Here is a 27072-nt window from a genome sequence, read left to right on the forward strand (position 1 = left end):
TATTTTAGCTGTGTTTAATATATTTAATGCAATGAACATGAACTTGGGCAAACTTCGGGAGATGGTGAGGGACAGGAAGGAAGGCCTGGCGTGTTGCAGTCCATGGGGTCACAAACAGTCGGACATGACTGGACAAGTGAACAACAGCAATAACAGCAGTAACAACATCAACAATGTGTTGTTAAAACTGTTCATCAAATTCTTAATTTTGATTAATATAGCTTTCATAATTAGAATCTTCATTATTTTTCAAACATACTGTTACTTTTTATGGCTTCAATTAACTGCCAAAATTTTAAATCTTGTCTGTTGTCTTTTTGGACTTAGTAAATCATGTTTATTATGTAGGGCACATCTGATAATCTCCACATATTGGGAATTCTTCCGATCTCTTTCTGAAGCTATTCTGTTGGTTGTTATTTTGTTGTCTTCTATCTTCATATACCTGATTATCTTTGATTATGCTACTGCTAAGTCACTTTAGTCGTGTCTGACTCTGTGCGACCCCATAGAGGGCAGCCCACCAGGCTCCCCTGTCCCTGGGATTCTCCAGGCAAGAACACTGAAGTGGGTTGCCATTTCCTTCTCCAATGCATGAAAGTGAAAAGTGGAAGTGAAGTCACTCAGTCATGTCTGACTCCTGGCGACCCCATGGACTGCAGCCTACCAGGCTCCTCCGTCCGTGGGATTTTCCAGGCAAGAGTACTGGAGTGGGGTGCCATTGCCTTCTCCGATCTTTGATTATAGTAGACATCTTATTTGAAATATTACTGCTAGGAATAAGTTGAGGACTGGGATCATGTTATCTTCTTATAGAGAACGTTTTTGTATCTTCTGTTAGGAGACTTGGCCTAATACACCATGGCCTATAGCCCACCAGGCTCCTCTGTCCACAGGGTTTTCCAGGCAAGAATACTGGAATGGGTTGTCATTTCCTTCTCCAAGTAGTAGTTCTAGTCTCACCTTAAGCCAGTGGTAGGTCTTGGAGTTTTCTGCCATCCCGATGACTTGTAGCTGGGTTGCAGTCCATGCAGATTTCGTTTCTGGTACATCTTCACCCTACTAGCAAATCATCATGCTCTAGATCAGAGTGCCACATTGTTTATTTGAGGCCCTACTTTTGTAGGTTATTGCCTCCAACTTTTGTCCCCCTCCCTCCTTGAGGCTGCTAAAAGCACTCTCTGCCTTTTGGCAGTCTCAAATAAATAGATGAAATTCTCCATAACAAAAGTCACCCTGGATGCCCAGTTCTTAAAGAATTTGCAATTTCTGGATCTTGGCTTAGTAGATCTTACCATTCTGTTTCTTATAAGATTTAAAAATTGTTCTTTTAGCTCTTTCAGTTATCTTCAGTGGAAGTTTGTCTGAATTACTTCATCTGGACCTGTTATTGGAAGTGGCAAATCAGGACAAGTTATCTAACCTGTTATTAAAAATGTACTTCAGTTTTCTTATCTGTAGTATGGGATTAATAATGTTTACTCTCTCGTGGGGTTTTTGAGATTTTTAAGTGAGGTAACATTGTGTGCTTCGGAGAAGGCAGTGGCACCCTACCCCAGTACTCTTGCCTGGAAAATCCCATGGACCGAGGAGCCTGGTAGGCTGCAGTCCGTGGGGTCGCTAGGAATCAGACACGACTGAGCGACTTCCTTTTCACTTTTATACACTGGAGAAGGAAATGGCAACCCACTCTAGTGTTCTTGCCTGGAGGATCCCAGGGATGGGGGAGCCTGGTGGGCTGCCCTCTATGGGGTTCGCACAGAGTCAGACACGACTGAAGCGACTTAGCAGCAGCAGCAGCATTGTGTGCTTACAGTAACACCTGATACATAGGAAATTTAGTGTTAGATTAATTTGAGAACACTGGAGTTTTCCAAGCATGAATTAGCCCTTTTTTTTGCCCAAAGTAATTTTCAGGGATTCTGAAAGATTTATAAGTAACATTTATATTAATTGACCTTTATGTCAATGCTGGTTTAGGTAAATGAAGCGTTTTTCCCCCCTAATGTTTTTAATACTCACTGCTATAAGGAGAATTTAATATTGCCTTAAACTAGATAATGACCCTGATAACTTTGTGTACATGTATATATATGTGTGTGCGTGTGTATCTATATGTGAATGTATAAAGGCTGATAAGCCCCAGGGTATGTTTCTGTGTATGTGTGTGTGTGCGAGCTAAGTTGATTTAGTCATGTCTTTGCCACCCTGTGGACTATAGCCCACCAGGCTCCTCTGTCCATGGGATTCTCAAGGCAAGAATACTAGAGTGGGTTGCCATGCCTTCCTCCAGGGGATCTTCCCTACCCAGGAATCAAATCTGCGTCTCTTATGTCTCCTGCACTGGCAGGCGGGTTCTTTACCACTAGCGCCACGTGGGAAGCCTGTGTGTGTATGTATGCCTATGTAAATATATCAAGGCTAAATGGAAAGATACCTTAATTATTTAAGACATTGTCTTTTCTTGATAAAATAAATGGGCTGGAGCTAAGAACAACATGAAGTAGAATTGGGTTATTCTTTAAATATTTTAAAAGTCTGAAAATCTGAAGCTTTTCTAATTATCTTTTTCTTTTTTGTGTTTAAAATAGAGGATAATTAAAAAACCCTTGATTTACCCTATTTTTAAAATTGAGTTCTTGGACTAGGTATAAAGTAGGCAAAAGAAAATGATAATAAAAACAGGTAGCTGAATTTGGTAAAGTCTGGTGATAGCTACTTTGCAATCCTGCTCCATGAAAAACAAATAGAGCTAACAGTGTAACCTCCCCCCAAAGTGCTAGGTACATATACTATTTTTCTGCTCCATAGATCTGCATCTTTCAAAGTGCGTTTGATCTTTCTTTTGCCTCCGTCTAATTTTTGTGCAGAGGAAGTGTTACTGAATTCATTTTGCATCAGCATGGAACCCATCTGTATAATGTTCAGTCTTTCAATGTGTTTCTCCAGTTTGTAAAATGAAACAATCATATAAAAACTTAAAGAAATTAAAAAAACAAGTGTTTTTTTAAATTGAGATTTAGAGAGATAAATGGCAATTTGAAAATTTTCTTAAGTTGTAAACAAATTCTCCTTTTTGGAAGCTTGGATTAGTGTCTTTAAATGTATTTTTGTGATTTTGTTTTCTAGGTTAACAGAACCTTCTGGATATTTAACAGATGGTCCAATTAACTATAAATATAAAACTAAATGTACATGGCTAATTGAAGGCTAGTAAGTATACAATTTGGGTTAAATTAATTTATTCTGCAATGATAAATGCTTATCAGTATAAAACATTATAAAGGTATAACAGCTTCAAAGTTACATATTCTGTTGCTTATTGTTGGAAAATATTATTCATTATATTTTAAAGTGGGATTTATAAATTTTAGATACCATGTTTAATATAAATTACAATACCCTTGTGACAGTAGTTTAATTTTTGCATATATTTTATTTATAAGTTCTGTCACTATGGCATTAAATAAAGTATGAATTTTTGGCTTATTTTAAATAGCTTGTTATAGAATTTGAAAACTCCATAGAAAGTATAAAAATATTCCATGCTGAATTATGCCATTTGTTCATACTGTTCATCATTTTAGTTCTAAGGGTGTTAAAAAAAGAACATTTTGTAAAAGAGTTAATTGTCCTTTTAGAGGCATTTTTCAATAATTAGGGTTGTGACTGAATTTATCTATTTTAACATATGATTGAATCATAGATGAATTGATATTAGTTATTTTTAAACTGTTTTATGATTTTTGAAGAGTCTGGAAAGCTGGGTATTTTTTGTTGTTGTTGTAGTTACTTTAAAAGCTTTTTTAAAACTTTAGAGTTATTAATTCCCTGTGTACCTATGGTCTCCTTTATTTGTTAACAAATGGCAGTGTATCATACTGAGATGTTTTGATTAAATTTGAAAACCTTATTAGTACCTGTAGTTAAAGGTTGATAGAAATATGAATAGTCTTGAGTGCTGAATTTAAAAATCAACTTTATTTAAGTACGGTTTGCATATATATTAAGTGTACATGTCAATAAAATTTCAATGAAGTTTACAATTTATGTATCTCTACCTTAATTAAGACATAGAACATTTCCTGTTGATTAAATTTTTAGAAAAGAATGATGCATACCTATGGCTGGTTAGTAGATTTTGAAGTTGTATGTCTTTTTACAAATTGCATATGACTGCTTATCCATCATTTATACTGATGACTTAGAGATTTATAGCTAAATTTCTGTAGAGTTTTAATAAAATATTGTAAGATTTCTTCAGACATGCTTTATATATTACATATTAATTTTAAAATATTTTAATTTTTTCAGTCCAAATGCAGTGTTAAGATTAAGATTCAATCATTTTGCTACAGAATGTAGCTGGGATCATATGTATGTTTATGATGGAGATTCAATATATGCACCTTTAATAGCTGTACTTAGGTGAGTAGTTTTGTTTAATTGGTGAACTTATAGTCAGTTGTAGAAAAGTAACTGTATAGTTTATTAATTTTAAATATATACTCATCTGTACTTCAAAAATAAATTTAGCATAGATATTGGTGGCTAAATTTCAAAGCTGGTATAAGACTGTTGATACTATGTCAACTTAGGTGTATGTATAATAAGGTAAACATTGATATAACAAAGATAAATAAGTACTGTCTCAGAAATATAGATTTATTTATAAGTATCCTTTATTCTTGCCATGCATAGTTCATATTTTTAAAATGAATTGTATATGTTTTCAAAACTGCCTATATGGATAGGTTAACGTGACTTCTAACTGACAAAATTAATAGACCTTTTCTTTTTTTAAGAAAATGAAAATTTTGTTTTCTGGCTTTATTGAGGTATAATTGACATATTGTGTTAGTTTAAATTTTATAACATGATTATATATATATATATATGAACACACAGTTACATAGTGTGTGTGTTCAGTTGCTCCGTCTTGTCTTTTTGTGACCCCATGGACCGTAGCCTGCCAGGCTCCTCTGTCCATGGAATTTTCCAGGCAAGAATACTGGAATGAGTTGCCATTTCCTTCTCTGGGAATAGACATATATTTTATAGCTGTTTTTAATTTTAGAGAAATTATAAATTTTAAATTCTGTAAAAAAAAGATTATATTTTATGTAGCAGTTTAATAAAGGTGTTTGTATTAGTTCTCACAGTGTGGAAATTTTGGTTGCTTCAAAATATATTATTGTTAGTCAGATAGTCAGACTTAATTTAAAAAATTTTAAAACCACAGCATTTTCAGGATCAATTTAAAAATCTTTTTTATGTGTGTATTTGTACATTATTATGAAATGTTCTATGAACAGAAGAAAATATATTAGAAAAAATTTTGAGCCTATAGTATAGGTTTTGTGTACAACTTAACTAGCATGATTGTTGAGTTATTCATTACACTGTTCCTTACTTCTGTTGTTTACACAGTCTCTCTCTTTTTAAAAAATACTTGTATTTACTTCTTTTGTCTGTGTCTTCCTTGCTGTAGAAGCTGCTCTCTAGTTGTGTGTGTGGGCTTCTCATTGTGGTGCCTTCTCATGTTGCAGAGCAGGGGCTCTTGGGTGTGCAGGCTTCCGTGGCTGCAGCTCAGGGGCTCAGTGCTTTCGGTTCCTGGGCTCTCAAGCACAGACTCAGTAGCTGTGGCGCCTGGGCTTAGTTGCCCCAGGGCATGTGGGATCTTCCGGGACCTGGCATCGAACCCAAGTCTCCTGCATTGGCAGGCAGATTCTTTACCCCTGAGCCACTAAGGATGCCCTACCCCAGTATCTTTTATATGTTCTGTCATCATTAAAAATTTATATATGGGTAAAAACTTACTGTTCCCTTTTCCTTTTTATTTTACTTTTCTTTTTACTATTTATGTTGTCATTATCCTGTTTTAACAGGAATGTAAATTATTATTTTTTTGGACAAACAATTGTATTTCGGAATGACTGTTTTAAAGTGACTCCTTCGGACCTTAGATACTTACTCTGTAACATTGCAATTGCTCAAGAAACTTTTAGAACTTAATTTTTGAGTTGTTTGAAAGTTATATAAAGGGTGTTCTTGAGTAACCCTTCGTCTAAGAATAGTAGCTGGAAAATGGAGCAAAGCTTTGTGAATTATTACATTGCAATAGTTAGATAAGATCCTAGGTTGTTACATTGATTTGTTGCAATTTAGATGTAACTTTCGTTCCTCTAGCTTTGTCTACATTTGCTGACCATCATTTAGATGTGTGCCTTTTTATTTGTGTTTCTAGTAGTTGTGATGACTTTCTGTTAATTAACAGTAATTCATTAACATTCTTACCAACCATTTCTTTGATACTAAAGGAAACTTTTGTTAGATAATTAGCAGGATGGGATTTAGTATGACCGTGAATGTGGAACCAATGACTTTTCATTAGCAAGTGTTTCTGTTAGATATCCTGAGGGAGATAGAAAGTTCATGTTTATTAAATATCCACTTGATTCTCAGCACTGTGCCAGGCAGTTTAAATGTCATCACGTCCTCATAAGGACACTGTAGAAGTGCTGTTAGCTCCCATTTATTGTTGAGAGAACTGAGCCCCAAAGAAATCAAGTCTGACTTCTAATAGATGGTAGAGCCAGGATTAGGACTTCTAGTCTCCTAACTTAAAGCTTATACTGTTTGTACTTTACTAAGAATGAGTTGTATGAGTATTGATTGTTCAATAAACGTTTGATAACCTACCCAGTTCCAGAGATTACCGTAAGCCTGGAGGATGCAGTAAGGAGTAAGGTACAGGTTACTGCAGATACCACCTACCTGAAGCTGGGTCAGACTTCATAGGTTAAGTGCACAGCCCTCCCCCAAACTGCCCTCACTTCAGATACCAGCTGCAAGTTCAGGGGTACCCAGGCCACCTGCGCTTCTGGACCAGCTGGTTACAAGTTGAGAGGTGCCGTAACCCTCTCAGGTTCAGTCATTAACTAGATAACTCACAGAACTCAAGAAAAAGCACTGTACTTATGATTATAGTTTTATTCCAAATTATAAAAATCAGGACCAGTCAAATGAGACACATAGGATGAGATCTGGGAGCATCACAGACAAAGCTTCTGTGTCCTTATGTGTGCTTGCTCATTCAGTTGTGTCTGCCTTTGCGACCCCATGGCTTGTAGCCTACCAGGCTTCTCTGTCCATGGGATTCTCCAGGCAAGATCACTGGAATGGATTGCCATTCCTCCTCCAGGGGATCTTCCCAACTCAGGGATTGAACTCAGGTCTCCTACATCGCAGATGGATTCTTTACTATCTGAACAACCAGAGAATCTCAAGAATACTGGAGTTAGGTAGCCTGTACCTTCTTCAGGGGAACTTTCCAACCCAGGAATCTAACTGGAGTCTCCTTCATTGCAGGCGGATTCTTTACCAGCTGAGCTACCAGGGAAGCACTCTGTGTCCTTTGGACAGATGTTACCCTCCCAATGTATCAGTGTGTCTTAGGATGCTCTCCTGAGTTTTAGGTGTATCGAGTTAATTGGGAATTACGTTTCGTATGATTGATTGAATCATTGGCCATATGGTCAAACTCAGTCTCCAGCCCCATTCTGACTCTGCAAGTCAGGTGAATTTCTTGTGGCTTAGAACTCCAGGACTTGAATCAGTCACTTGGTTGGTCTTTCTGGTGTGGGCAGCTCCCATCCTGAGTCACCTCTAGCATAAACTGTGAGCCCACAGTAAATAATAGAGACATTCTTGTCAGCTGGGAAATGCCCAGGTTTTGGAGGCTGCATCACCACACAATCGACGTGCCCTGTGAGTGACAGGTAAACAGACTTTTTACATGTAACAAGTGTCGTAATCAGATTATGAAAAGAGTGCTATATAGTTTCAGAAGTAGCTAATTTTTCATGGTTTCTTTCATTGTCAGTAGAAGAGTAAAGACAAAGTGTGGGGATTAGGTAGGACATCCTAGATGGAGAAAAACAAAGTTCTGTTCAGTCCTGTTGCTCAGTCGTGTCCAACTCTTTGTGACCCCATGAACTGCAGCACTCCAGACTTCCCTGTCCATCACCAACTCCTGGAACTTATTCAAACTCATGTGCATTGAGTTGGTGAGGCCATCCAACCATCTCATCCTATGTGGTCCCCTTCTCCACCTGCCTGTAATCTTTCCCAGCATCAAGGTCTTTTCAAATGAGTCAGTTCTTTTGCATCAGGTGGCCAAAGTATTGTAGTTTCAGCTTCAGCATCAGTCCTTCCAATGAACACCCAGGACTGATTTCCTCTAGGATGGACTGGTTGGATCTCTTTGCAGTCTGAAGGACTCTCAAGAATCTTCTCCAACACCACAGTTCAAAAGCATCAATTCTTCTGCGCTCAGCTCTCTTGATAGTCCAACTCTTAACATCTATATGTGACTACTGAAGAAAACCATAGCTTTGACTAGATGGACATTTGTTGGCAAAGTAATGTCTCTGCTTTGTAATATGCTATCTAGGTTTGTCATAGCTTTTCTTCCAAGGAGCAAGTATCTTTTAACTTCATGGCTGCAGTCACCATCTGCAGTGATTTTGGAGCCCCCCCAAAATAGTCTCTCACTGTTTCCATTGTTTCCCCATCTGTTTGTCATGAAGTGATGGGACCGGATGCCATGATCTTAGTTTTTGAATGTTGAGTTTTAAGCCAACTTTTTCACCCTTCTCTTTCACTTTCATCAAGAGGCTCCTAAGTTGTTCTTTGCTTTCTGCCATAAGGGTGGTGTCATTTGTGTATCTGAGGTTATTGATATTTCTCCTGGCAACCTTGATTTGGTTGTATAGAGTGCTTTATCCAGCCCAGAGTTTCGCGTGAGGTACTCTGCATATAAGTTAAATAAGCAGGGTGACAATATACAGCGTTGTCGTACTCGTTTCCCGATTTGGAACCAGTCAGTTGTTCCATGTCTAGTTCTAACTGTTGCTTCTTGACCTGCATACAGATTTCTCAGAAGGCAGGTCAGTTGGTCTGGTATTCCTATCTTTTTTAAGAATTTTCCACAGTTTGTTGTGATCCGCACAGTCAAAGGCTTTGTCCTAATCAATAAAGCAAAAGTAGGTGTTTTTCTGGAACTCTCTTGCTTTTTTGATGATCCAACACATGTTGACAATTTGACCTCTGGTTCCTCTATGTTTTCTAAAGCCAGCTTGAACCTATGGAAGTTCACGGTTCACGTACTGTTGAAGCCTGGCTTGGAGGATTTTGACTATTACTTTGCTAGTGTGTGAGATGAATACAACTGTGCGGGAGTTTGAACATTCATTGGCATTGCCTTTCTTTGGGATTGGAATGAAAACTGACCTTTTCCAGTCCTGTGGCCACTGCTGAGTTTTCCAAATTTGCTGGCCTATTGAGTGCAGCACTTTCACAGATCATCTTTTAGGATTTGAAATCGCTCAACTGGAATTCCACCTCCACTAGCTTTGTTCATAGTGGCATATACACCCTAAAGAACATTATATTTTGGGACAGTAGTAAGTAGTGATGAGTAGCTTGGTGATAGGAAATATGAAGGGATAGGTGGGAGCCAGAGTACCCTATAAATGGTAATCAATAGCATCTCCTGAATGCTCACGTGCCAGGTAACATTTATATATACATCAAGTCCTTTATATATACATTAAGTCATTGACTCCTCACAGTAACCTTTCAGGTAGGTATTATTGCTATTTTGTAAATGGAGAACTGAGGCGCAGAGAGATCCTGTGAGTGGCTCAGAGTTGCTTAACTTGTAAGCAGTGGAATCAGAATATAAACCTGGTTTTATTGTCCCTTGATCACTGTAACATTGCTTTCTTGTTACCACACTAAAGAAATTGATTTTATTCTGTAGGCAAGACAGAACTATATATAATTCTCCATTTTATTGGAGATGGGTTGGAATGGAGATGTGTTATTTTTTTTATTGTGTGCTGGACGACCATGTGCCGGACACCTTGATGGTAAAATCAATAATAATAATAATTTGAGGCCTAGGAATTTTTTATATTCCCGGAGAATGCTGGGGACACTAGAAATTCACAGCCAGCTGAATTCTGATTCAGGTGTTGAGGTGATTCCCAACCATACTGTAGTTTCTGAAGGGCCTGTCTTTCATGGGTTCACTTTTACTCCTAGTCTTTGGGGTCTCAGGTCAAAGGGGGTTCCGTGTTCTACACTCTGTTTCCTAGCTCTGTGAAACAGTCCAGTTTCTTAGCCCTTTGAACCTGACCTCCCACTTTGAAATTAGTGAATGCCTGTATGGAGAAATGATGGGGCCAATTCCTTTTCTAGTTGACTTCAGTGAGAAGGCTAGTTGGTCCAAATAGGTATGTTATGTGGGAAGTGGGAATCTTCTTTCATTTATTGTTTTTAAAACACTTACAAACAAACAGCCAGCAAACAAATCTGCTCTTTTCATCTGTTTCAGAGCATTTAGTCATATCTGTTAAAAAGATCTGGGAATATTATTTTTAGCAATGTACTCATGTGATATAATCTCACTACAGTGAAAATTATATATGTGTAACTAAAACTGATCTTATAGAAATTAATTCTGTTGACAGTCTTTTAAAATCTTTTGTTCCTTCACAAACATAAGCTAGTAAATGTTACAGTAATATTTAAAACATCAAGAGTTGTTTACTTTTTAATTTGTTTGCTTTTTAAAATGTGTTCGCAAAAGGAATTACTTGACTATAGTATTTAATTTTGTTCTGTGAAACACAATCTGAATGAGGGTCTTCAGTACCTGTTGGTACCTAAACATAAGTTTAACAGTGTCTAAAGGAATCAGATATTTTGAATAATGTAATTTGTTGTTAGCAGCTTTTTTTTTTCTTATATGTTTTCATAGGTTTAGAGAGGATAGTATGGTATAAGTAAATGAAGAAATGCAGTTTCCCCCTGTGAACAAGGATGCTTAAAAAGGGAGAAATACCAGTTATTAATACAGAACTCCTGCTTTTGCAGTTATCTTTTTCCCCAACAAACTGCATTTTCTTCTGTGTTTATTGTCTTTTGGAATAATTATATATTGATGTAATTTGCATAATTATGCAAAATTCTAAAGAATTATAAAAAGTATGTATGTTAAGATAATCTAAAACTAGGCTAGTGTATTGCAGATGTGCAACTTTAACTGGAATATCATTGTAATCACTTAGCTGATCTGGATGAAGTGTTCTGTCTAGCTTCATGAGAATTTGCTCATGAAGGGAAAGTGGGGAAGAGTATGGCTATAAGGTCACTTGTTAGAGAGTACCAAGGTGGTTTTATTTGATTTTATTTATCTAATTGAAGTATAGTTGCTTTACAATATTATACTAGTTTCTGGTATGCAACATAGTGATTTGATATTTTTATAGATTACATTCCATTTAAAATTATTATCAAATACTGGCTATATTCTCTGTGCTGTATGTTATGTCCTTGTATCTTATTTATTTATACCCAGTACTTTGTACCTCTTAATTCTCTTCCCCTATCTTGTTCCCTCCACCACCCCTTTCCCCACTGGTAGCCATTGGTTTGTTCCCTGTGTCTGTGAGTCTGTTTTTGTTTTGTTTTATTCATTTGTCTTTTTTTTTTTAAATTTCACATGTAAGTGAAAACATACAGTGTTTATTTGTCTTTCTCCGAGTTGCTTCTCTAAGCAAAATACCTTTCAGGTTCATCCATGTTATTGCAAATGGCAGAACTTCATTCTCTTTATGGCTAAGTAATATTCCAGTGTGTGTGTGTGTGTGTGTGTGTGTGTGTGTGTGTGTGTGTGTGTGTGTGTATGCCACATCTTCTTTATCCATTCATTTCTTGGTAGACACTTAGGTTGCCTCCATATCTTGACTTTGAAATATTGCTGCTAAGAACATTGGAATACATATATCTTTTTGGATTAGTGTTTTAGTTTTCTTTAGATATATCCCAGAGTAGAATTGCTGGGTCATACAGTGTTCTGTTTTTAATTTTTTGAGAAACTTTTATACTGTTTTCCGTAGTGGCTGCATCAATTTACATTCCCATGAAGAGTACAAGAGAGTTCCCTTTTCTTCACACCCTCCCTAACATTTATTACGTCGTCTTTTTTGATGATAGCCATTCTGACAGGTGTGAGGTGATGTTTCATTCTGGTTTTGATTTGCGTTTCTCTAATGATTAGGAATGTTTAGCATCTTTTCGTGTGCCTGTTGTACATCTGTATGTCTTCTTTGGAAAAATGTCTGTGCATGTCTTCGCATAGACACATTTTATTAATCAGATAAAAAAACTTATTTTTTAATTTGATGTTGAGTTCTATGAGCTCTTTCTATATTTTGGACACTAACCCCTTATGAGACATCATTTGTAAATATCTTCTCCCTTTTAGTAGGTTGTCTTTTTGTTTTGCAGCTGGTTTCCTTTGCTGTGCAAAAACTTTTAAGTTTGATTGGATCCAATTTGTTTATTTTTGCTTTTGTCTCCCTTTCTTGAGGGGGCAGATCCCCCAAATAATCCTACAACTATGTCAAAGGGTATCCTGCCTAAGTTTTCTCCCAGGAGTAGTATGGTTTCTGGTCTTATATTTAAGTCTTTAATCCATTTTGAGTTTATTTTTGTTTATGGTTTGAGGGCATGTTCTAATCTCATTGTTTTGCATGTAACCATCCAGTTTTCCCAGCAGTACTTGTTGAAGAGACCAGCTTTTCTCCATTGTATATTCTTGCCTCCTTTGTCATTGATTAATTGACCATAAAGTGTGTGGGTTTATTTCTGAGCTTTCTATTCTGTTCCATTGATCTTTTTGTCTCTTTTTATGCTAAAACTATGCTGTTTTGATTCATGTATCTTTGTATTATAGCCAGAAGTCATGGAGCAGGATACCTCCAGCTTTGTTCTTTTTTTTTTTTTTAATCAAGATTGCTTTGGCTATTCAAGATCTTTTGTGGTTTCATACAAATTTTAGGATTATTTGTTCTAGTTCCATGAACAATGTCATGGGTATTTTGCTAAGAATGCCATTGACTCTGTAGAGCTTTGTGTTCAGTTCAGTCCAGTCATTTAGTCATGTCTGACTCTTTGTGACCCCATGGACTGCAGCATGCAAGGCTTCCCCGTGCATCACCAACTCCTGGAGTTTACTCAAACTCATGTCCATTGAGTCAGTGATGCCATCAAACCATCTCATCTTCTGTCATCCCCTTCTTCTCCTGCCTTCAATCTTTCCCAGCATCAGGGTCTTTTTCAATGAGTCTGTTCTTTGCATCAGGTGGCCAAAGTATTGGAGTTTCAGCTTCAGCATCAGTCCTTCCAATGAATATTCAGGACTGATTTCCTTTAGGATGGACTGGTTGGCTCTTCTTGAAGTCCAAGGGACTCTCAAGAGTCTTCTCCAGCACCATAATTCAAAAGTATCAATTCTTCAGCGCCCAGTTTTCTTTATGGTCCCACTCTCACATCCATACATGGCTACTGAAAAAACCATAGATTTGACTAGACTGACCTTTGTTGGCAAAGTAGTGTCTCTGCTTTTTAATATGCTATCTAGGTTTGTCATAGCTTTTCTTCCAAGGAGCAAGCGCCTTTTAACTTCATGGCTGCAGTCACCGTCTGCAGTGATTTTGGAGCCCAAGAAAATAAAGGTAGTATTGCTTTGGGTAGTATGGACATTTTAACCATATTAGTTCTTCCCAGGTGGCTCAGTGGTGAAGAATCTGCCTTGCAATGCAGTAGATGCAGATTGATATCTGGATCGGAAAGATCCCCTGGAGAAGGAAATGGCAACCTGCTCTAGTATTCTTGCCTGGGAAATCCCATGGACAGGGGGCCTGGCGGGCTACAGTCCACGGGGTTCCAAAGAGTCAGACACGACTTAGCAGCTTAGCAACAACAGTTCTTTCCCAAGGTATCTTTAAATGAAGGTTTACATATAACTTAAGTAAAAGAGCACCCTATGGTCTTATGAGAGAATGGACGACAGGGCAAAGGGGAGAAATGGGACATTACCGTCTAGTGTTGAGACGAGAGAAAGGAGTATGGTAGCCTGAGAGTAGATGTTAATCTGTCAGCAGCAGCAGTAGAGCTCACTGGTGAGAAATGATTTTAGGTTTTTTAGATTTATTCTTTTAGATTTATTCTTCTTGTTGCCCATTGTAATATACAATAGATAGTTAGTGATTGTGAAAAGAATATTTTGAATAAGTCTTACGTGATTAACAGTCATACGTACATTAATATACACAATGTTCAACTTTGCTCTCTTACAGTGGTTTGATAGTTCCTGAAATACGGGGAAATGAAACTGTGCCTGAAGTCGTTACAACATCTGGCTATGCACTGTTACATTTTTTTAGTGATGCTGCATATAATTTAACTGGTTTCAACATTTTTTACTCGTAGGTGTTTTTTTTTAAAAATTTATATTGTAATAATGATTCTTATAATTTGACATAAAAGAGTTCATTGTTTGTTTGTATAAATGTCTTGTGTACCAGGAGTCGGCTGGGGTGTTAAATTCCAGAATATACAGCATCTCTCCCTAAGTTACATAAGATTTTTAATAATATGATCCCCCAAATCCTGTCTAAGCTTCTATTAGGATAATTTGTAAGCCTCAGGGCACCATGGTAACAAGTTAGGTTTGGTTGAAAATTAATTACAAAATTAAAAATCAATGGGAAATGATTAAAGAAGCACACACTGAGTGTAACTTTAAGTCCCAAATGCTCAGGATTGCAGAGAGCTGTCATCTGCCCCTCTGTGCTCCATGGTATTTTATGAAGAGAGCTACATTTTCATAGTCCTTCTTATTGCAGAAACTGTGCTGAATGCCGTATATACAATAAGATTCTTTAATTCTCTTCATGTCAGTTCTGTCAAGTGAGTATTTTCCCCATTTTGCACATGAGAAAATTGAGGCTTAGGAGATAAGGTAAGTGGCTATATACCACTGTCTCTTTAAAATTAGAAAAATAATATTTCTTGTGTGTCTCTTATATCTAACTCTCCATGCAAATTTTTATAGAAGTCCAAGGGTGAAGTGAATTAGCCAGAGATTCTTTTCATTATTTTCATTAGGAATGACCACAGAAGAATTTGATACATTTTTTTTTGTTTGTTTTCTTCAGTACTGTAGAAAATAATAACTGAGGATTTTTCATGAGGAGTAAGACATCCTAAATATCCTTGAATCAGCAATTTATTATAGAATTTATTTATATCAAGCATGTACACACGGGAGAATAAATATATAGTAAAATATAATCAGTTAGGGAGCCTTAAAATAAAGTCTGATAAACACCTTTTAACTTCCACAGCAGTGTTTAGGTGATAGCATGCTATTTAAGTATCTTATAACCAGTTTATGTCTTGCCTTCTCTTACTGTTTCACATATTCATGACCTTATTTTTTTCCTATAAAGTGTACTCATACCCTGTAAAACATTTGAGTACTTGAATATTTACCAAACATTGTGCTTGGGACTGTCTAGATCCTGCAGATGTTGAGTGTGTAGTCTTGTTAGCAGAGTAAACTCATTGAATGAACTGAGGCCAGTTGAAGATACGTATACCTGAATCGCCTTAGGGGTAAAAAGGTACAGAGTAAAGAATTGAAGTCACATTGTAAAACGTGTTAAATGAAACACACAGACACATATAACATTTGTAAATTTAAGAAAATACCAGCCCAGATTATTTTTCTCATCATCTTGAATTTGAATATATATGAATTATATTTTACAGAATCAATTCTTGCCCTAACAATTGCTCTGGTCACGGGAAGTGTACAACTAGTGTCTCTGTTTCAAGTCAAGCATATTGTGAATGTGATAAATACTGGAAGGGTGAAGCTTGTGATATCCCCTACTGTAAAGCCAATTGCGGCAGTCCAGATCACGGTTACTGTGACCTAACAGGAGAAAAGCTGTGTGTCTGCAACGATAGTTGGCAAGGTAAGTGGCTTTTTGAACATATAGTCACATAGCTAATATATTAATACAAACAATATCTACACTCATTTGCTGTAGTTTGCACACCCAAATCTCATGGCTTTATTTTTAGAATTTTAGTAATCGTCAGCGTCTTAATAATTTGCTTCTTCATAAGGCTTCCCTGGTGACTCAGATGGTAAAGAATCTACCTGCAATGCAGGAGACCCAGGTTCTATCCCTGGGTGGGGAAGATCCCTTGGCGAAGGGAATGGTTATCCACTCCAGTATTCTTGCCTGGGAAGTCTCATGGACAGAGGAGCCTGGTGGTCTGTAGTCTCTGGGATCATAAAGAGTTGGACGTGATTGAACAGCTTTCACTTTTTTCACAAAATCAGTAAAGATTTTGTCTACATGCTACTATGAGAATCAAGTAAAGTTATAAATGAAACTCTTTAAATTGTAGATGTATGATTATTGATTTTCTTTAATTTTTTGATGAGTTCCCAAAGATTTGGTGGCTTGGCTAAAATTAACACCTGGTACATCAAAACTTGATTTATAATGGGTAACATAAATAGCATATTGCAAAAGTAGATGCTTGTCTTGGAAGGTACTGGACTGTATTAAACTTCTTTCTTAGTAAAGACTGACCTCTTGTGGCTATTTTTAAAAGAACATAGAATATTTTAAAAAGTTTTTCAGTTGCTTGTGGCAAAAGCAGTAAGAATTAGGGAAGAATTTCTAAATAATTTTTATCAACATGTATTATTAAAGGTTAAATTTAGAGTATATTGATAAGTTTTAGCTTTAAGTATTTGGGTATAAAGTCATCAATCTTTATATAGGGCTGGCCTGTATAAAATATATTTATATATTGGGCTGGCCAAAGCATTCATTTGGGTTTTTCCCTTGCAATGTTACAGAAAAATCCCAGCGAACTCTTTGGCCAACTACAGTACTTACCTACCAAGAGCTTGCTTTGTGCAACTTGTATTGACACATTGAGAATCCTGTGTATTAATCCTGTTGATGGGGGAACTTTGACTCAAGAAATACGTAATCTAAAGTTACATGACCATGTGTAGCAGTAGTAGCAGTGTTCCTATCAGACCCAGGTAAAAACCAAAGAGAGTGTGCTCCTCATATTTAACTTTCCTCAGACAAATTAAACAAATGTGGCCGAGTGTGCTGAGTAGTTATTTGGAGCAATTATTTTAGGCTTTCCATAAATTATGCCCATCTTTAACTCATGTTATTTCATTAAAAAATCAGTTACTCCAACCATATGAAATATCAGTGATTACTGAGTTGCATTTGATTCCCTATTATGATTATGACAGATACAAGTTTCTCAGTCTTTTTAATTATAGAGGCATGTATTTTGTTGAGTGGCTATTTTAATAATTCATGGCCTTTCTTCCCTTAAAAGTGCCTTGAGGTATCTTTTTTTTTTTTTTTTCCATTTCAGTCTTGAATCTAAAATAATGTCCTTTTCTCTGCAGAGACTAGTAAGTACATCAAGAATATGCTTAAGCTAAGGCCTGAGAAATAGAAGTATAGCTTATATGCAAGGTTTTTTTCTAACTTCTCTTCATCTGCTATTAGTCCCTAGCTCATCTCAACAGTCTTAAAAGCAAATGAGAAATATATTTGTAAAATATCCCCTATGAACATCTCTATCCTTTCTTTGTTCTTTTCTTCCATCTTTAAAATACTTTATTTTCTGGGTGTTTTGTAATATGTATGTGGTTGAAAATGTTACCTGTTGTTTTTCTGGCTCTGTTTATTGGCATTTCACATTTTATTATTCTTGTCAGGAGGGCCTGAAATCATAAAAATTCTTGACTCTTAAATGTCTTAAAGAAAGTGGAAATGGGGGAACAAATACTGGGTATGTTTACTTTTAAAGCAAAGTGATAATATGAAGTTTATATATATATGTATGTATTAACGCATACGCATGAATACGTGTACACATACATTTTAAAAATGAGGATAATGTGAAAGTGCTTTATAAATTATAAAATATTACATAGAAGCCAGACATTTGCATATCGTTACTGCTTCTTAGTAATTAATTTATCTCTGATGAATATTTTATGGGTAGTGTTTGGTGAAATGGATATTGTGCTTCTTTCAAGACAGATGATGTATAGTCTGGTTTCTTTGAGCCTCAGATCTGATCCCTAATTTTGTATTTAAGGAAGCAGAGCTTCGAGTAGCTATGTGTTCGCCCCTGCCCCTGCCCCCAATCAACTCCCTAATCAGAGTGGCTCAAGGTTTCTCTCTTACATAACTTTAAAAAATCAGAACCTCTGGAAGTCTTTGGTTTGACTGTAGGCAACAGATACAGTTCTGGCTTCCCTGAGCAGAAAAGGCAGTTATTGGGGTGTAGGTCAGGGGCCTCTGCCTCCCAGGATTTGTTCTTGCCTTCTTTTTGGTGATAGAATTCACTGAGTTTGTAGCTCTCAAGCACATGGTCTTCAGCTGCATACCATATTCCTCAGCCTTCTTTGCATCTAGCATGGTTATTATACTGTGTTAGGTCAGTAGGATATGAGTAGAAATGCTGTGTGGGAATTTTACGTCACTGAGATCTTTAACGATGGCTGGTAAATGGCAGTAACTGTGGTAACTGGTAGCACTTGCATATTTGCCTGTAGAATGTGTTTTATGAGAAAAGAATTAACTTTCAGCTTATTTAAGCAACTTACTTTTGGTTGTTTTAACCTGTACTCTGACTAATACAAAAGGACATTGGGTAGCTCACAAAGGAGATGGGAAGGCTGTAAAAACCTTGGTTGCAAAGGGGTAGGTGTAACAGAAGGCAAGTGGGTTGGTTCCCACCACAGAAAAGTTTGATTAGGATATTCCTGTCGCTGCCACTGAATCCCAGGGTACCACCGTTATGTCCTTACTGTGGATGCGGCATGCTGCAGGCTTGGGTAGAGAAGTTCTAAACTCTCCCCACATCTTTGTTATCACTTATGAAGATTTGAAGGCCTGCTCAGTAATATCTACTTGACTAAATTTAGGTCTTACCCCTACCTTCTGAATTGTGTGGGAATAGATTTTGTTTCTGAACAAAATCCACACAGTTAGAGATTTTCCTAAATGAGGCAGGGGGTTCAGATGATTAGAATCTACTAAATAAAGAAAAAATACAAATAAAATATTTTATTTTATTTATTTATTTATTTATTTATTTATTTAAATTTTTATTTATTTATTTTTTTTTTTTAAATTTTAAAATCTTTAATTCTTACATGCATTCCCAAACATGAACCCCCTCCCACCTCCCTCCCCATAACATCTTTCTGGGTCATCCCCATGCACCAGCCCCAAGCATGCTGCATCCTGCGTCAGACATAGACTGGCGATTCAATTCACATGATAGTATACATGTTAGAATGTCATTCTCCCAATATTTTAAAGTATAGATTGTTGCCGTAATTGACGAGGAATGTGTTGAACAGTTGTCTCGTGTCTGCTCAGAAAAACTTTGCGATGCGGAATAGATGGTAGTAGTCGACAGGTAGAAAAGACAAACCAGCAGGCTTCAGGGTACAATTCTTAATTTATTACCACAAAACGTTCCCTCTCCCCAATTCTATGAAGTTGGAAACAGATTACCAGGTTTTGTATAAAAGATCATTACTTGGACATTGAAAAGTTGTCCCCGGTCCTTTCCTATTCCAGAATATCCTGTTCAATTCTGTCATTTAGTCCTAATTCTTTATGAATATTCAGTATTCCTTTTCAGTCCAGGTCAGTCATAGTTCTCAGGTAAGGATTGAAGTTGGATGTTTGCAGCCTTTTCGATTATTGATTAAAAGATAGCATCTTAATGTATAAGTCAGGTAATTTGATAGTTTTCTGTAGTGTTTCTGATTCTTTAAAGTTACACTTTGTTTGGATTTATTTCAGCTCCTTGCATGTTCTTTGTCCCTAACTATTTCAAGACCTTTCTTATTTCTGCACTTCCTCCTTCACACCCTCGACATTCTCGGGTCAGATACTCCTGTTAGATGCTTTCATAGCACTGAATCCTTTAAATTCGTAGCATCTACTGCAGTCATGTTTGTGTGATTCTTTGATTATCTTTCCTACTGGAATGTAAACTCCATGAAGTTAAGAATAATTATGTTTTGATCATCTTTATATCCTCAGCATCTTCTCTAGTGCCTGTTGTATAGTAGGCACTCAAATTGTTTTCTTTTTTTTTTCTCAAATGAATGAATTAAAAATGTTTAGTTTGCCTGTTTAGTGCTATGTGGACGTTCAAATACAGATGTTTCAGTAGACTAGTACTCCAATAAATTATGAAATTTACTTGATAAATAAAACATAATTTTAAATATTGAGGTGAACATTTGAATTTGAACTGTCTGGTCAGGTACTTTCTGTCCTTTGGTTTTAGATTTTAGTATTTGCCATTGGGTGGCAGTGTTGACTACCAAAGCATGCACTTAAGACTCCATGGCATTTTTCAAGTTGTAAAAACTTGATGATTTTGTTTGTTTTAGAAAAATAGGAAATCTTTTATCTCAGATCCATGAATATTTTATCGTAAATTATTTTTTTCAGGGTAGGTCATGTAACGTATTAGGACATAGTTACTTTAGGATAGTGTGTGTAAGTACACAGCATAACTTACTTACATTTTCCTTTAGAAGTTTAATAAAGGGAGGAAGAAAAGAGACATTTAAACTACACTAAAATTGACTTTAAGATTTTTTGACCTTATAAGATAGAGTTGTCATCAACTGATATGAGGGAGACTTTAAGAGGAAGATCAGTTTGGATTTGGTATGTTATGTTTGAGATATCTTTTAGAGGTTTTAGAGGAGATGTTGAAAAGGCAATTGGACTTTAGTAGAGAGAGGTCTATACTGTTTGGGGCTGACTGGCTTAAAAACATTAAATTGGAAATAGTTGATACCGAAAACCATGAGTTCAGCTGAGATCATGAAGGAAGGGAGTACAGAGAGAGAATGGAACAAAGGCCTGAGTTGTGGGCTACAACAAAATTCATAGACTGTTCTGTGCTGGACAGAGGTTCCTTGCTTATAGAAACTTACCTAATGTAGAAAAACTTAAAACTGCTTATTTTATTGCTTCTGGCTGAGACAGGTAGGATAGGCAGATCCTGTCCCCAGTCCCATCGCACTGTATTTATCATTTTCAGAACCAGTCTGTAAAGCTTTGTTTCAGGCCTTTCACAACACAAAAACAGTAATTGGAGAGCACTGATCTTTGCTAAAAGAAGGACAGTTCCTTTTCATACTGTAATAGCATCATTGACCTAAACTGGGAGAACCATGTATTCTTGGAACAGACCTACTGTAGTGATTACCGCTCACACAATTCATTGTTTTATAACATTCAGATATTGTCAGAACAGCTGTGGACATTTAAACTGCACTAAAATTGATAACTGTCCTTTGGAGGTTGGTTTTATGGGCCTTGAAAATGTTTAGAATACTTTGGATACAGAACCCAAATCAGATTTTTCTAACGATGTTAGAAGATAGGACGCTTGTAGCAGTGTTATCTCATTTTGCCTTTTATTGTAGAGAATTTCAGATGCAGTGCACATATTAGATCACAGGACCATTTCTGGAGTGATTACAGTAAGTTACATGTACTGCTCTTCACATCTCCATTCTCAGCATATTTTTTCCTTTCCTATTAGCAATTCAATTTCTTTTTGGGCAATTGCCTTTAAGGCATTGCGAGTAATCTTGATGCAATGATAAATCCATATACCTACCTATTTTAAGTGTAACTTTTCAGCCTCTTTTAAAATTCTTTGAATTTCCCCATATTTTCTCAACAAATTCCCATTTTCCCTTAATTTCCCCAAAACGAGTTTCTGTGGCTTACAATCAAAGAAATCTGATATGTAACACTAGAGATACTATTAGAAGACAATTTGTATTTTCTGTTACTAGATTTATTTAAAATACCAAAAGTTCAGTATAGAGTTATTTATATAAATGCAGCTTAATGAATTGTGTTGATATAGGTCAAAGTTAGCAATGTTTATTTAATATTTCCTGTTGAGAAACTACAAAAAGAAAATAAATAAAAAATTTGTCCTTAATATGTTTCACCTTTGTAGTAAGATAAGTATTTTTTTCATGATGTCATAGATTAAATTTGAATTAAATATATGAGCCAAAACTGTATCAAAAAGAAGTCTAAAACTCTGGAGCACGATTTTTTTCCCGCTAAACTCTTATTTGACTGGGTTACTTTTCAGTTTTTTTTTCCTGCTTTAAAATGATATAAAGGATCTCTATTCAGACTAATTCTTTTTTTTTTTCTGAGAAATCGAAGCATGCTGTTAAAATGCCAGTCAGTTGTTAGGAGAGATAAAATTTTACTGCTTGCTTTTCCAGCCTGCATCTTTGTATATAGCACTTACAGTTTTTCTAGTAATCAGCAGTTAGTGTATAAATCTATTCATAAAGTTAGGGGACCTTCCAGGAATTGCTGTTTCACTCAGTTGAAGACTTTAAATTTATATCATTCTTTATGGAAGAAAAAGTATTTTATAAGATTTGTCTAATTTTATTTGTCTAAATAAAATTTTTGTACTGATTTCCATTATCATATCAGAGATAGATTCCCTTAGAAAAACTTTTCCAGGGTAAAAGAGAAGGAAGGAAGAATGTAATTGAGTAATTCTGGAATTGCTTTGGAAAAACTTTCAAAACTTTGTAGTACTTTATTCTGGGTTTTGTTGTTTGCAATTATTTCTTAATTGGATTTACCTGTGATTATAGAAATGTTTTCGTTGTAATTTTACTGTTTTCTTTTGGCATGTATATTTATAATACCTAATAATGCTAGGCTTCATTAGCATATTTTGCCTGTAGACTTAATTATACTTAGTTTCCTTGTAAATTGAAATGAGAGAAAAAACTTCGTAATAGTAATATGTTTACTATTATGAAGCTTTCATAGTAATATTCAATATTAAGTACAGTTTCATTCAGTCTTTATTTACACAGGATTCTATGTTCTTTAGGTATAATCTCCATGATTAAAATGAAGTTTAGAAAAGTTAAATAATTTTTCCAAGATTTCATGGCTAATAAGTGGGAAAGCAAGGTTTGACTTCATTTTAATCTTTTGTGATCCTAAGGACATTTTCATTCTTCTATTCAATAAGTGAATACTGAGGCCAGTCATGTAGGAGTCGTAGGCCATCTTCAGGATTTTTATTTTTAGTGTGATAGCAAATCATTGAAAGATTTTGAGGGAATTGATAAGAGTAGATTTATATTTTTAATCATTCTGGTTGCATTGTGGAGAGTTGAATGTGATAGGTAGAGAAGAAGAATAGAAATAAGACCACCAGTGTGGAGACTGTTTCAGTAATCGGGGTGAGATGGATGGTGGCTTGGATAAGTATGGTAGTTGTAAAGGAAAGGATCTGTGTGAAGAGACTGGTAGAGTTGATCGAATTTAAAAATGTTTATAATTGGTAAAGTACAGACACTGAGACACCAACCAATCAACAGGATCCTGGATAAGCCATGCTATGTCAGGCATTACCCCTTTAGTTGTCTTTTGTGAAGAGTCTGGATTATTGCAGAGGGGCCAGGGAACTTGGAAGGGGAATACCTGGTAACCTGCAGCATCTACTTAATCAGTGAAGTATTTCCATATTTTGACAGTTGGAAAGGCTGTGTTCCTACACACCTAATGAATGTCAGTCCAGGATTTGTTGGATATGGATATGGGAGAAAAAGAGAACTCAGTAGCTCTAAGATCTTTGTCCTGAACAACTGGGTGAATGGGAGTACTGTTTACTGAGACGGTAAACACAGGTGAAGGAGCAGATTTGGGAGGGAGGCATCAAGATTTTAGGTTTGGACATATTAAGTTTGAGATGATTATGAGACATCCCAGTGGAAATGTCATGTCAGTTCAGTTCAGCTCAGTCATTCATTTGTGTCTGACTCTGCGACCCCATGGACTGCCGCACGCCAGGCTTTCCTGTCCATCACCAACTCCCAGAGCCTACTCAAACTCATGTCCATTGCATCAGTGATGCCATCCAACCATCTCATCCTCAGTCATCCCCTTTCTCCTCCTGCCTTCAATCTTTCCCAGCATCAGGGGTTTTTTCCAGTAAGTCAGTTCTTTGCATCAGGTGGCCAAAGTATTGGAGTTTCAGCTTTAGCATCAGTCCTTCTAATGAATATTCAGGACTGATTTCCTTTAGGATGGACTGGTTGGATCTCCTTGTAGTTTAAGGGGACTCTCAAGAGTCTTCTCCAACACCCCAGTTCAATAGCATCAGTTCTTCGGTGCTCAGCTTTCTTTATAGTCCCAACTCGCACATCCATTCTTGACTACTGGAAAAACCTTAGATTTGACTAGACTGACCTTTGTTGGTAAAGTAATGTCTCTGCTTTTTAATACGCTGTCTCGGTTGGTCATAGCTTTTCTTCCAAGAAGCAAGCGTCTTTTAATTTCATGGCTGTAGTCACCATCTGCAGTGATTTTGGAGCCCCCAAAATAAAGTCTGTCACTGTTTCCATTGTTTCCCCAACGGTTTGCCATGAAGTGATGGGACTGGATGCCATGATCTTAGTTTTCTGAATGTTGAATTTTAAGCCAACGTTTTCCCTCTCCTCTTTCACTTTCATCAAGAGGCTGTTTAGTTCTTCGCTTTCTGCCATAAGGGCGGTATCATCTGCATATCCGAGGTTATTAATATTTCTCCCAGCAATCTTGATTCCAGCTTGTGCTTCATCCAGCCTGGCATTTCGCATGATGTACTCTGCATATAAGTTAAATAAGCAGGGTGACACTATATATAGGTAGTTTAATTTTGCATCTAGAATTCAAGAGAGATTGTAAGGATGGAGATATAACTTTGAGAGGGATCAGAGTATAATTCTACTTGGGGTTATAGAGTAGCCTCAAAAATGTGTCTCTCAGCAGCCTGTCACTAGTGCCAAAAGTTACATCATTAGAAATTCATTTGTGCTCTTTGGATTAACCCGTGGAAAAGGTAGCATATTAAGTATTTATGAAAACACACTGTAACTTGAACTAGTTTAGTACATCTTTTTCAAGAGAGCTGTAATCTACTTACCTTGACGAGATTCCCATATTAATTGATGAAAGTTATACAGGGAGAATTATGCAGAGATAGTCCATAAGTGTCCAGATAATAAAGTGGTAAATTTTTCATGGATATATTTTTATGAAATGTGAGTCTTGGATGGCCTTAAATGATATTTAATGGGTGGGGGAGCCTTTGTGTGTATAATGCATTCTTTATAGTTATTTGTGTTTTAAACTAATATTCAGTACATAAATTTACCCTTTTAATCATTTTAGTTGTAGAGTACAGAAAACTACAAATTAAGACATCTAATTTTCCTTAAAATTTTAAGTCATATTCATACATCTTGCATTCTGTATATAATCATATTAATTTAGAGTAAAATAATGACAATCTGTAGTTTGGCTGTTGACCATTCCTTCTAATTACTGCTAGAAGTTATAGAAAATACAGTAGTAACAAAGACAGGAAAAAGTTGCTGTTTTGCATAGAAAAGTAGATATTCCAGATTGCACAGTAAAAATTTTTAAAATCTCTAAAGTCCAATTTCTTGTACTAAATAACAATATTTATCTTAAGTAAGTTAAATCAAAAATTTTAGTTATTAGCATTAGTTTCCTATAGTTGATGTAACAAACTACCACAAACTTGCTGTCTTAACGGGGGCTTCCCTGATAGCTCAGTTGGTGAAGAATTCACTTGCAATGCAGGAGACCCTGGCTCGATTCCTGGGTCGGGAAGATCCCCTGGAGAAGGGATTGGCTACCCACTCCAGTGTTTTTGGGCTTCCCTTGTGGCTCAGCTGGTAAAGAATCTGCCTGCAGTGCGGGAGATCTGGGTTTGATCCCTGGGTTGGGAAAATACCCTGGAGAAGGGAAAGGCTACCCACTCCAGTATTCTGGCCTGGAGAATTCCATGGACAATCCATGGAGTCACCAAGAGTTGGACATGACTGAGGAACTTTCACTTTCACTTTGGTGTCTTAACATATATTTATTAATCTCTTAACATCTTGGAGGTGAGAGGTCTGAATCGGTTTTACCGAGCCAACATCAAGGTGTTGGCAGGGCCACACTCCTTCTGGAGGCTCTTAAGAAAGAATCTGCATCCTTGACTTTTGTAGCAATAGAGTTGCAATGCTTGCTTTCCTTGGCTTTTTCCCCTTCTTCCATCTCCAAAGCATGGAGCACAGCATCTTGCTTCAGTGGTCCTGTTGATTTCTCCTTCTGTAGTCAAATCTCTCTTAGAAAGGCATGTATGATTACATGAAGAGCCCACTTGGTTCATCCAAGATAACTCCCCAGCTCAAGATCTTTAACTTAATTATGTTTACAGAGTCCCTTTTGCCAGATAAGGTAAGAGTCATAGATTCTAGTGATTAGAACCTGCTTTATCTTTGGGGCTCATTATTTAGCCTACCAGAAGCTTGCTCTGAACTATTTTTTTTTAGTGTGAACTTCATACATGATTATTGATTTAAATATCTTAAGAAGTTTGCATGCCATTATTCTCTATCAACCTCTGCCAGGAAAAACTATGTATTATTTGACTGTTTCCAACTCTGTGCCTTTAGGCAGCAGACTTGTTTTTAACTTTTTATTTAGAAAGAGTTTCAAATTTATAGAAAAATGGAAAGAACAGGGATTGTACAAAGAATACACAAATGCCCTTTACCCAGATTAACCTATTATTAACATTTTATACTTTTTGGTTTATTATTCCTGACTTAAATCTACATTTTTATTTTAAAGAAAACAGCATTTAGCATTCAGACCAGTAGGTATACCACTTAATGTGTAATGCCCATATGATCTTATTTCTTTTCAGTTAAATTAGAGGTTGGCAAACTTTTCTGTAACAGACCATATAGGAAGTATTTTTGGCTTTGTGAATTGTATGGTCTCTCTTGAAACTGCTCAACTCTGCTGAGTATGGCAAACACAGCCTTCAATAATACTTAACTGAGTTCTTACAAAACTTCATTTACAAAAACATGTACTGGGTTGGATTTTGCTCATGGACTGTTGTTTGCCAACCTGAGTTAAAAGAGGTCCAGTGGTTTAGAATTGCAATTTTAACTTAAAAAATATCAACATGTTCCTT

The 27072-nt window shown here is 36.4% G+C and overlaps 1 protein-coding gene across 1 annotated transcript in view; it reads left to right on the forward strand.

The window, feature by feature from the left end:
• Positions 1–27072, forward strand: part of ATRNL1 (attractin like 1) — an 802972-nt gene that overhangs the window by 36369 nt on the left and 739531 nt on the right. Inside the window, exons 2-5 of the mRNA XM_012102986.5 lie at positions 3130–3213; positions 4315–4428; positions 14214–14342; positions 15691–15899. Coding sequence (XP_011958376.3) covers positions 3130–3213; positions 4315–4428; positions 14214–14342; positions 15691–15899 — 536 coding nt within the window. The remainder of the gene's footprint in view (positions 1–3129; positions 3214–4314; positions 4429–14213; positions 14343–15690; positions 15900–27072) is intronic.

This window comes from Ovis aries, chromosome 22 (genome assembly GCF_016772045.2).
Source record: "Ovis aries strain OAR_USU_Benz2616 breed Rambouillet chromosome 22, ARS-UI_Ramb_v3.0, whole genome shotgun sequence".
NCBI classification, from domain to species: Eukaryota; Metazoa; Chordata; class Mammalia; order Artiodactyla; family Bovidae; genus Ovis; species Ovis aries.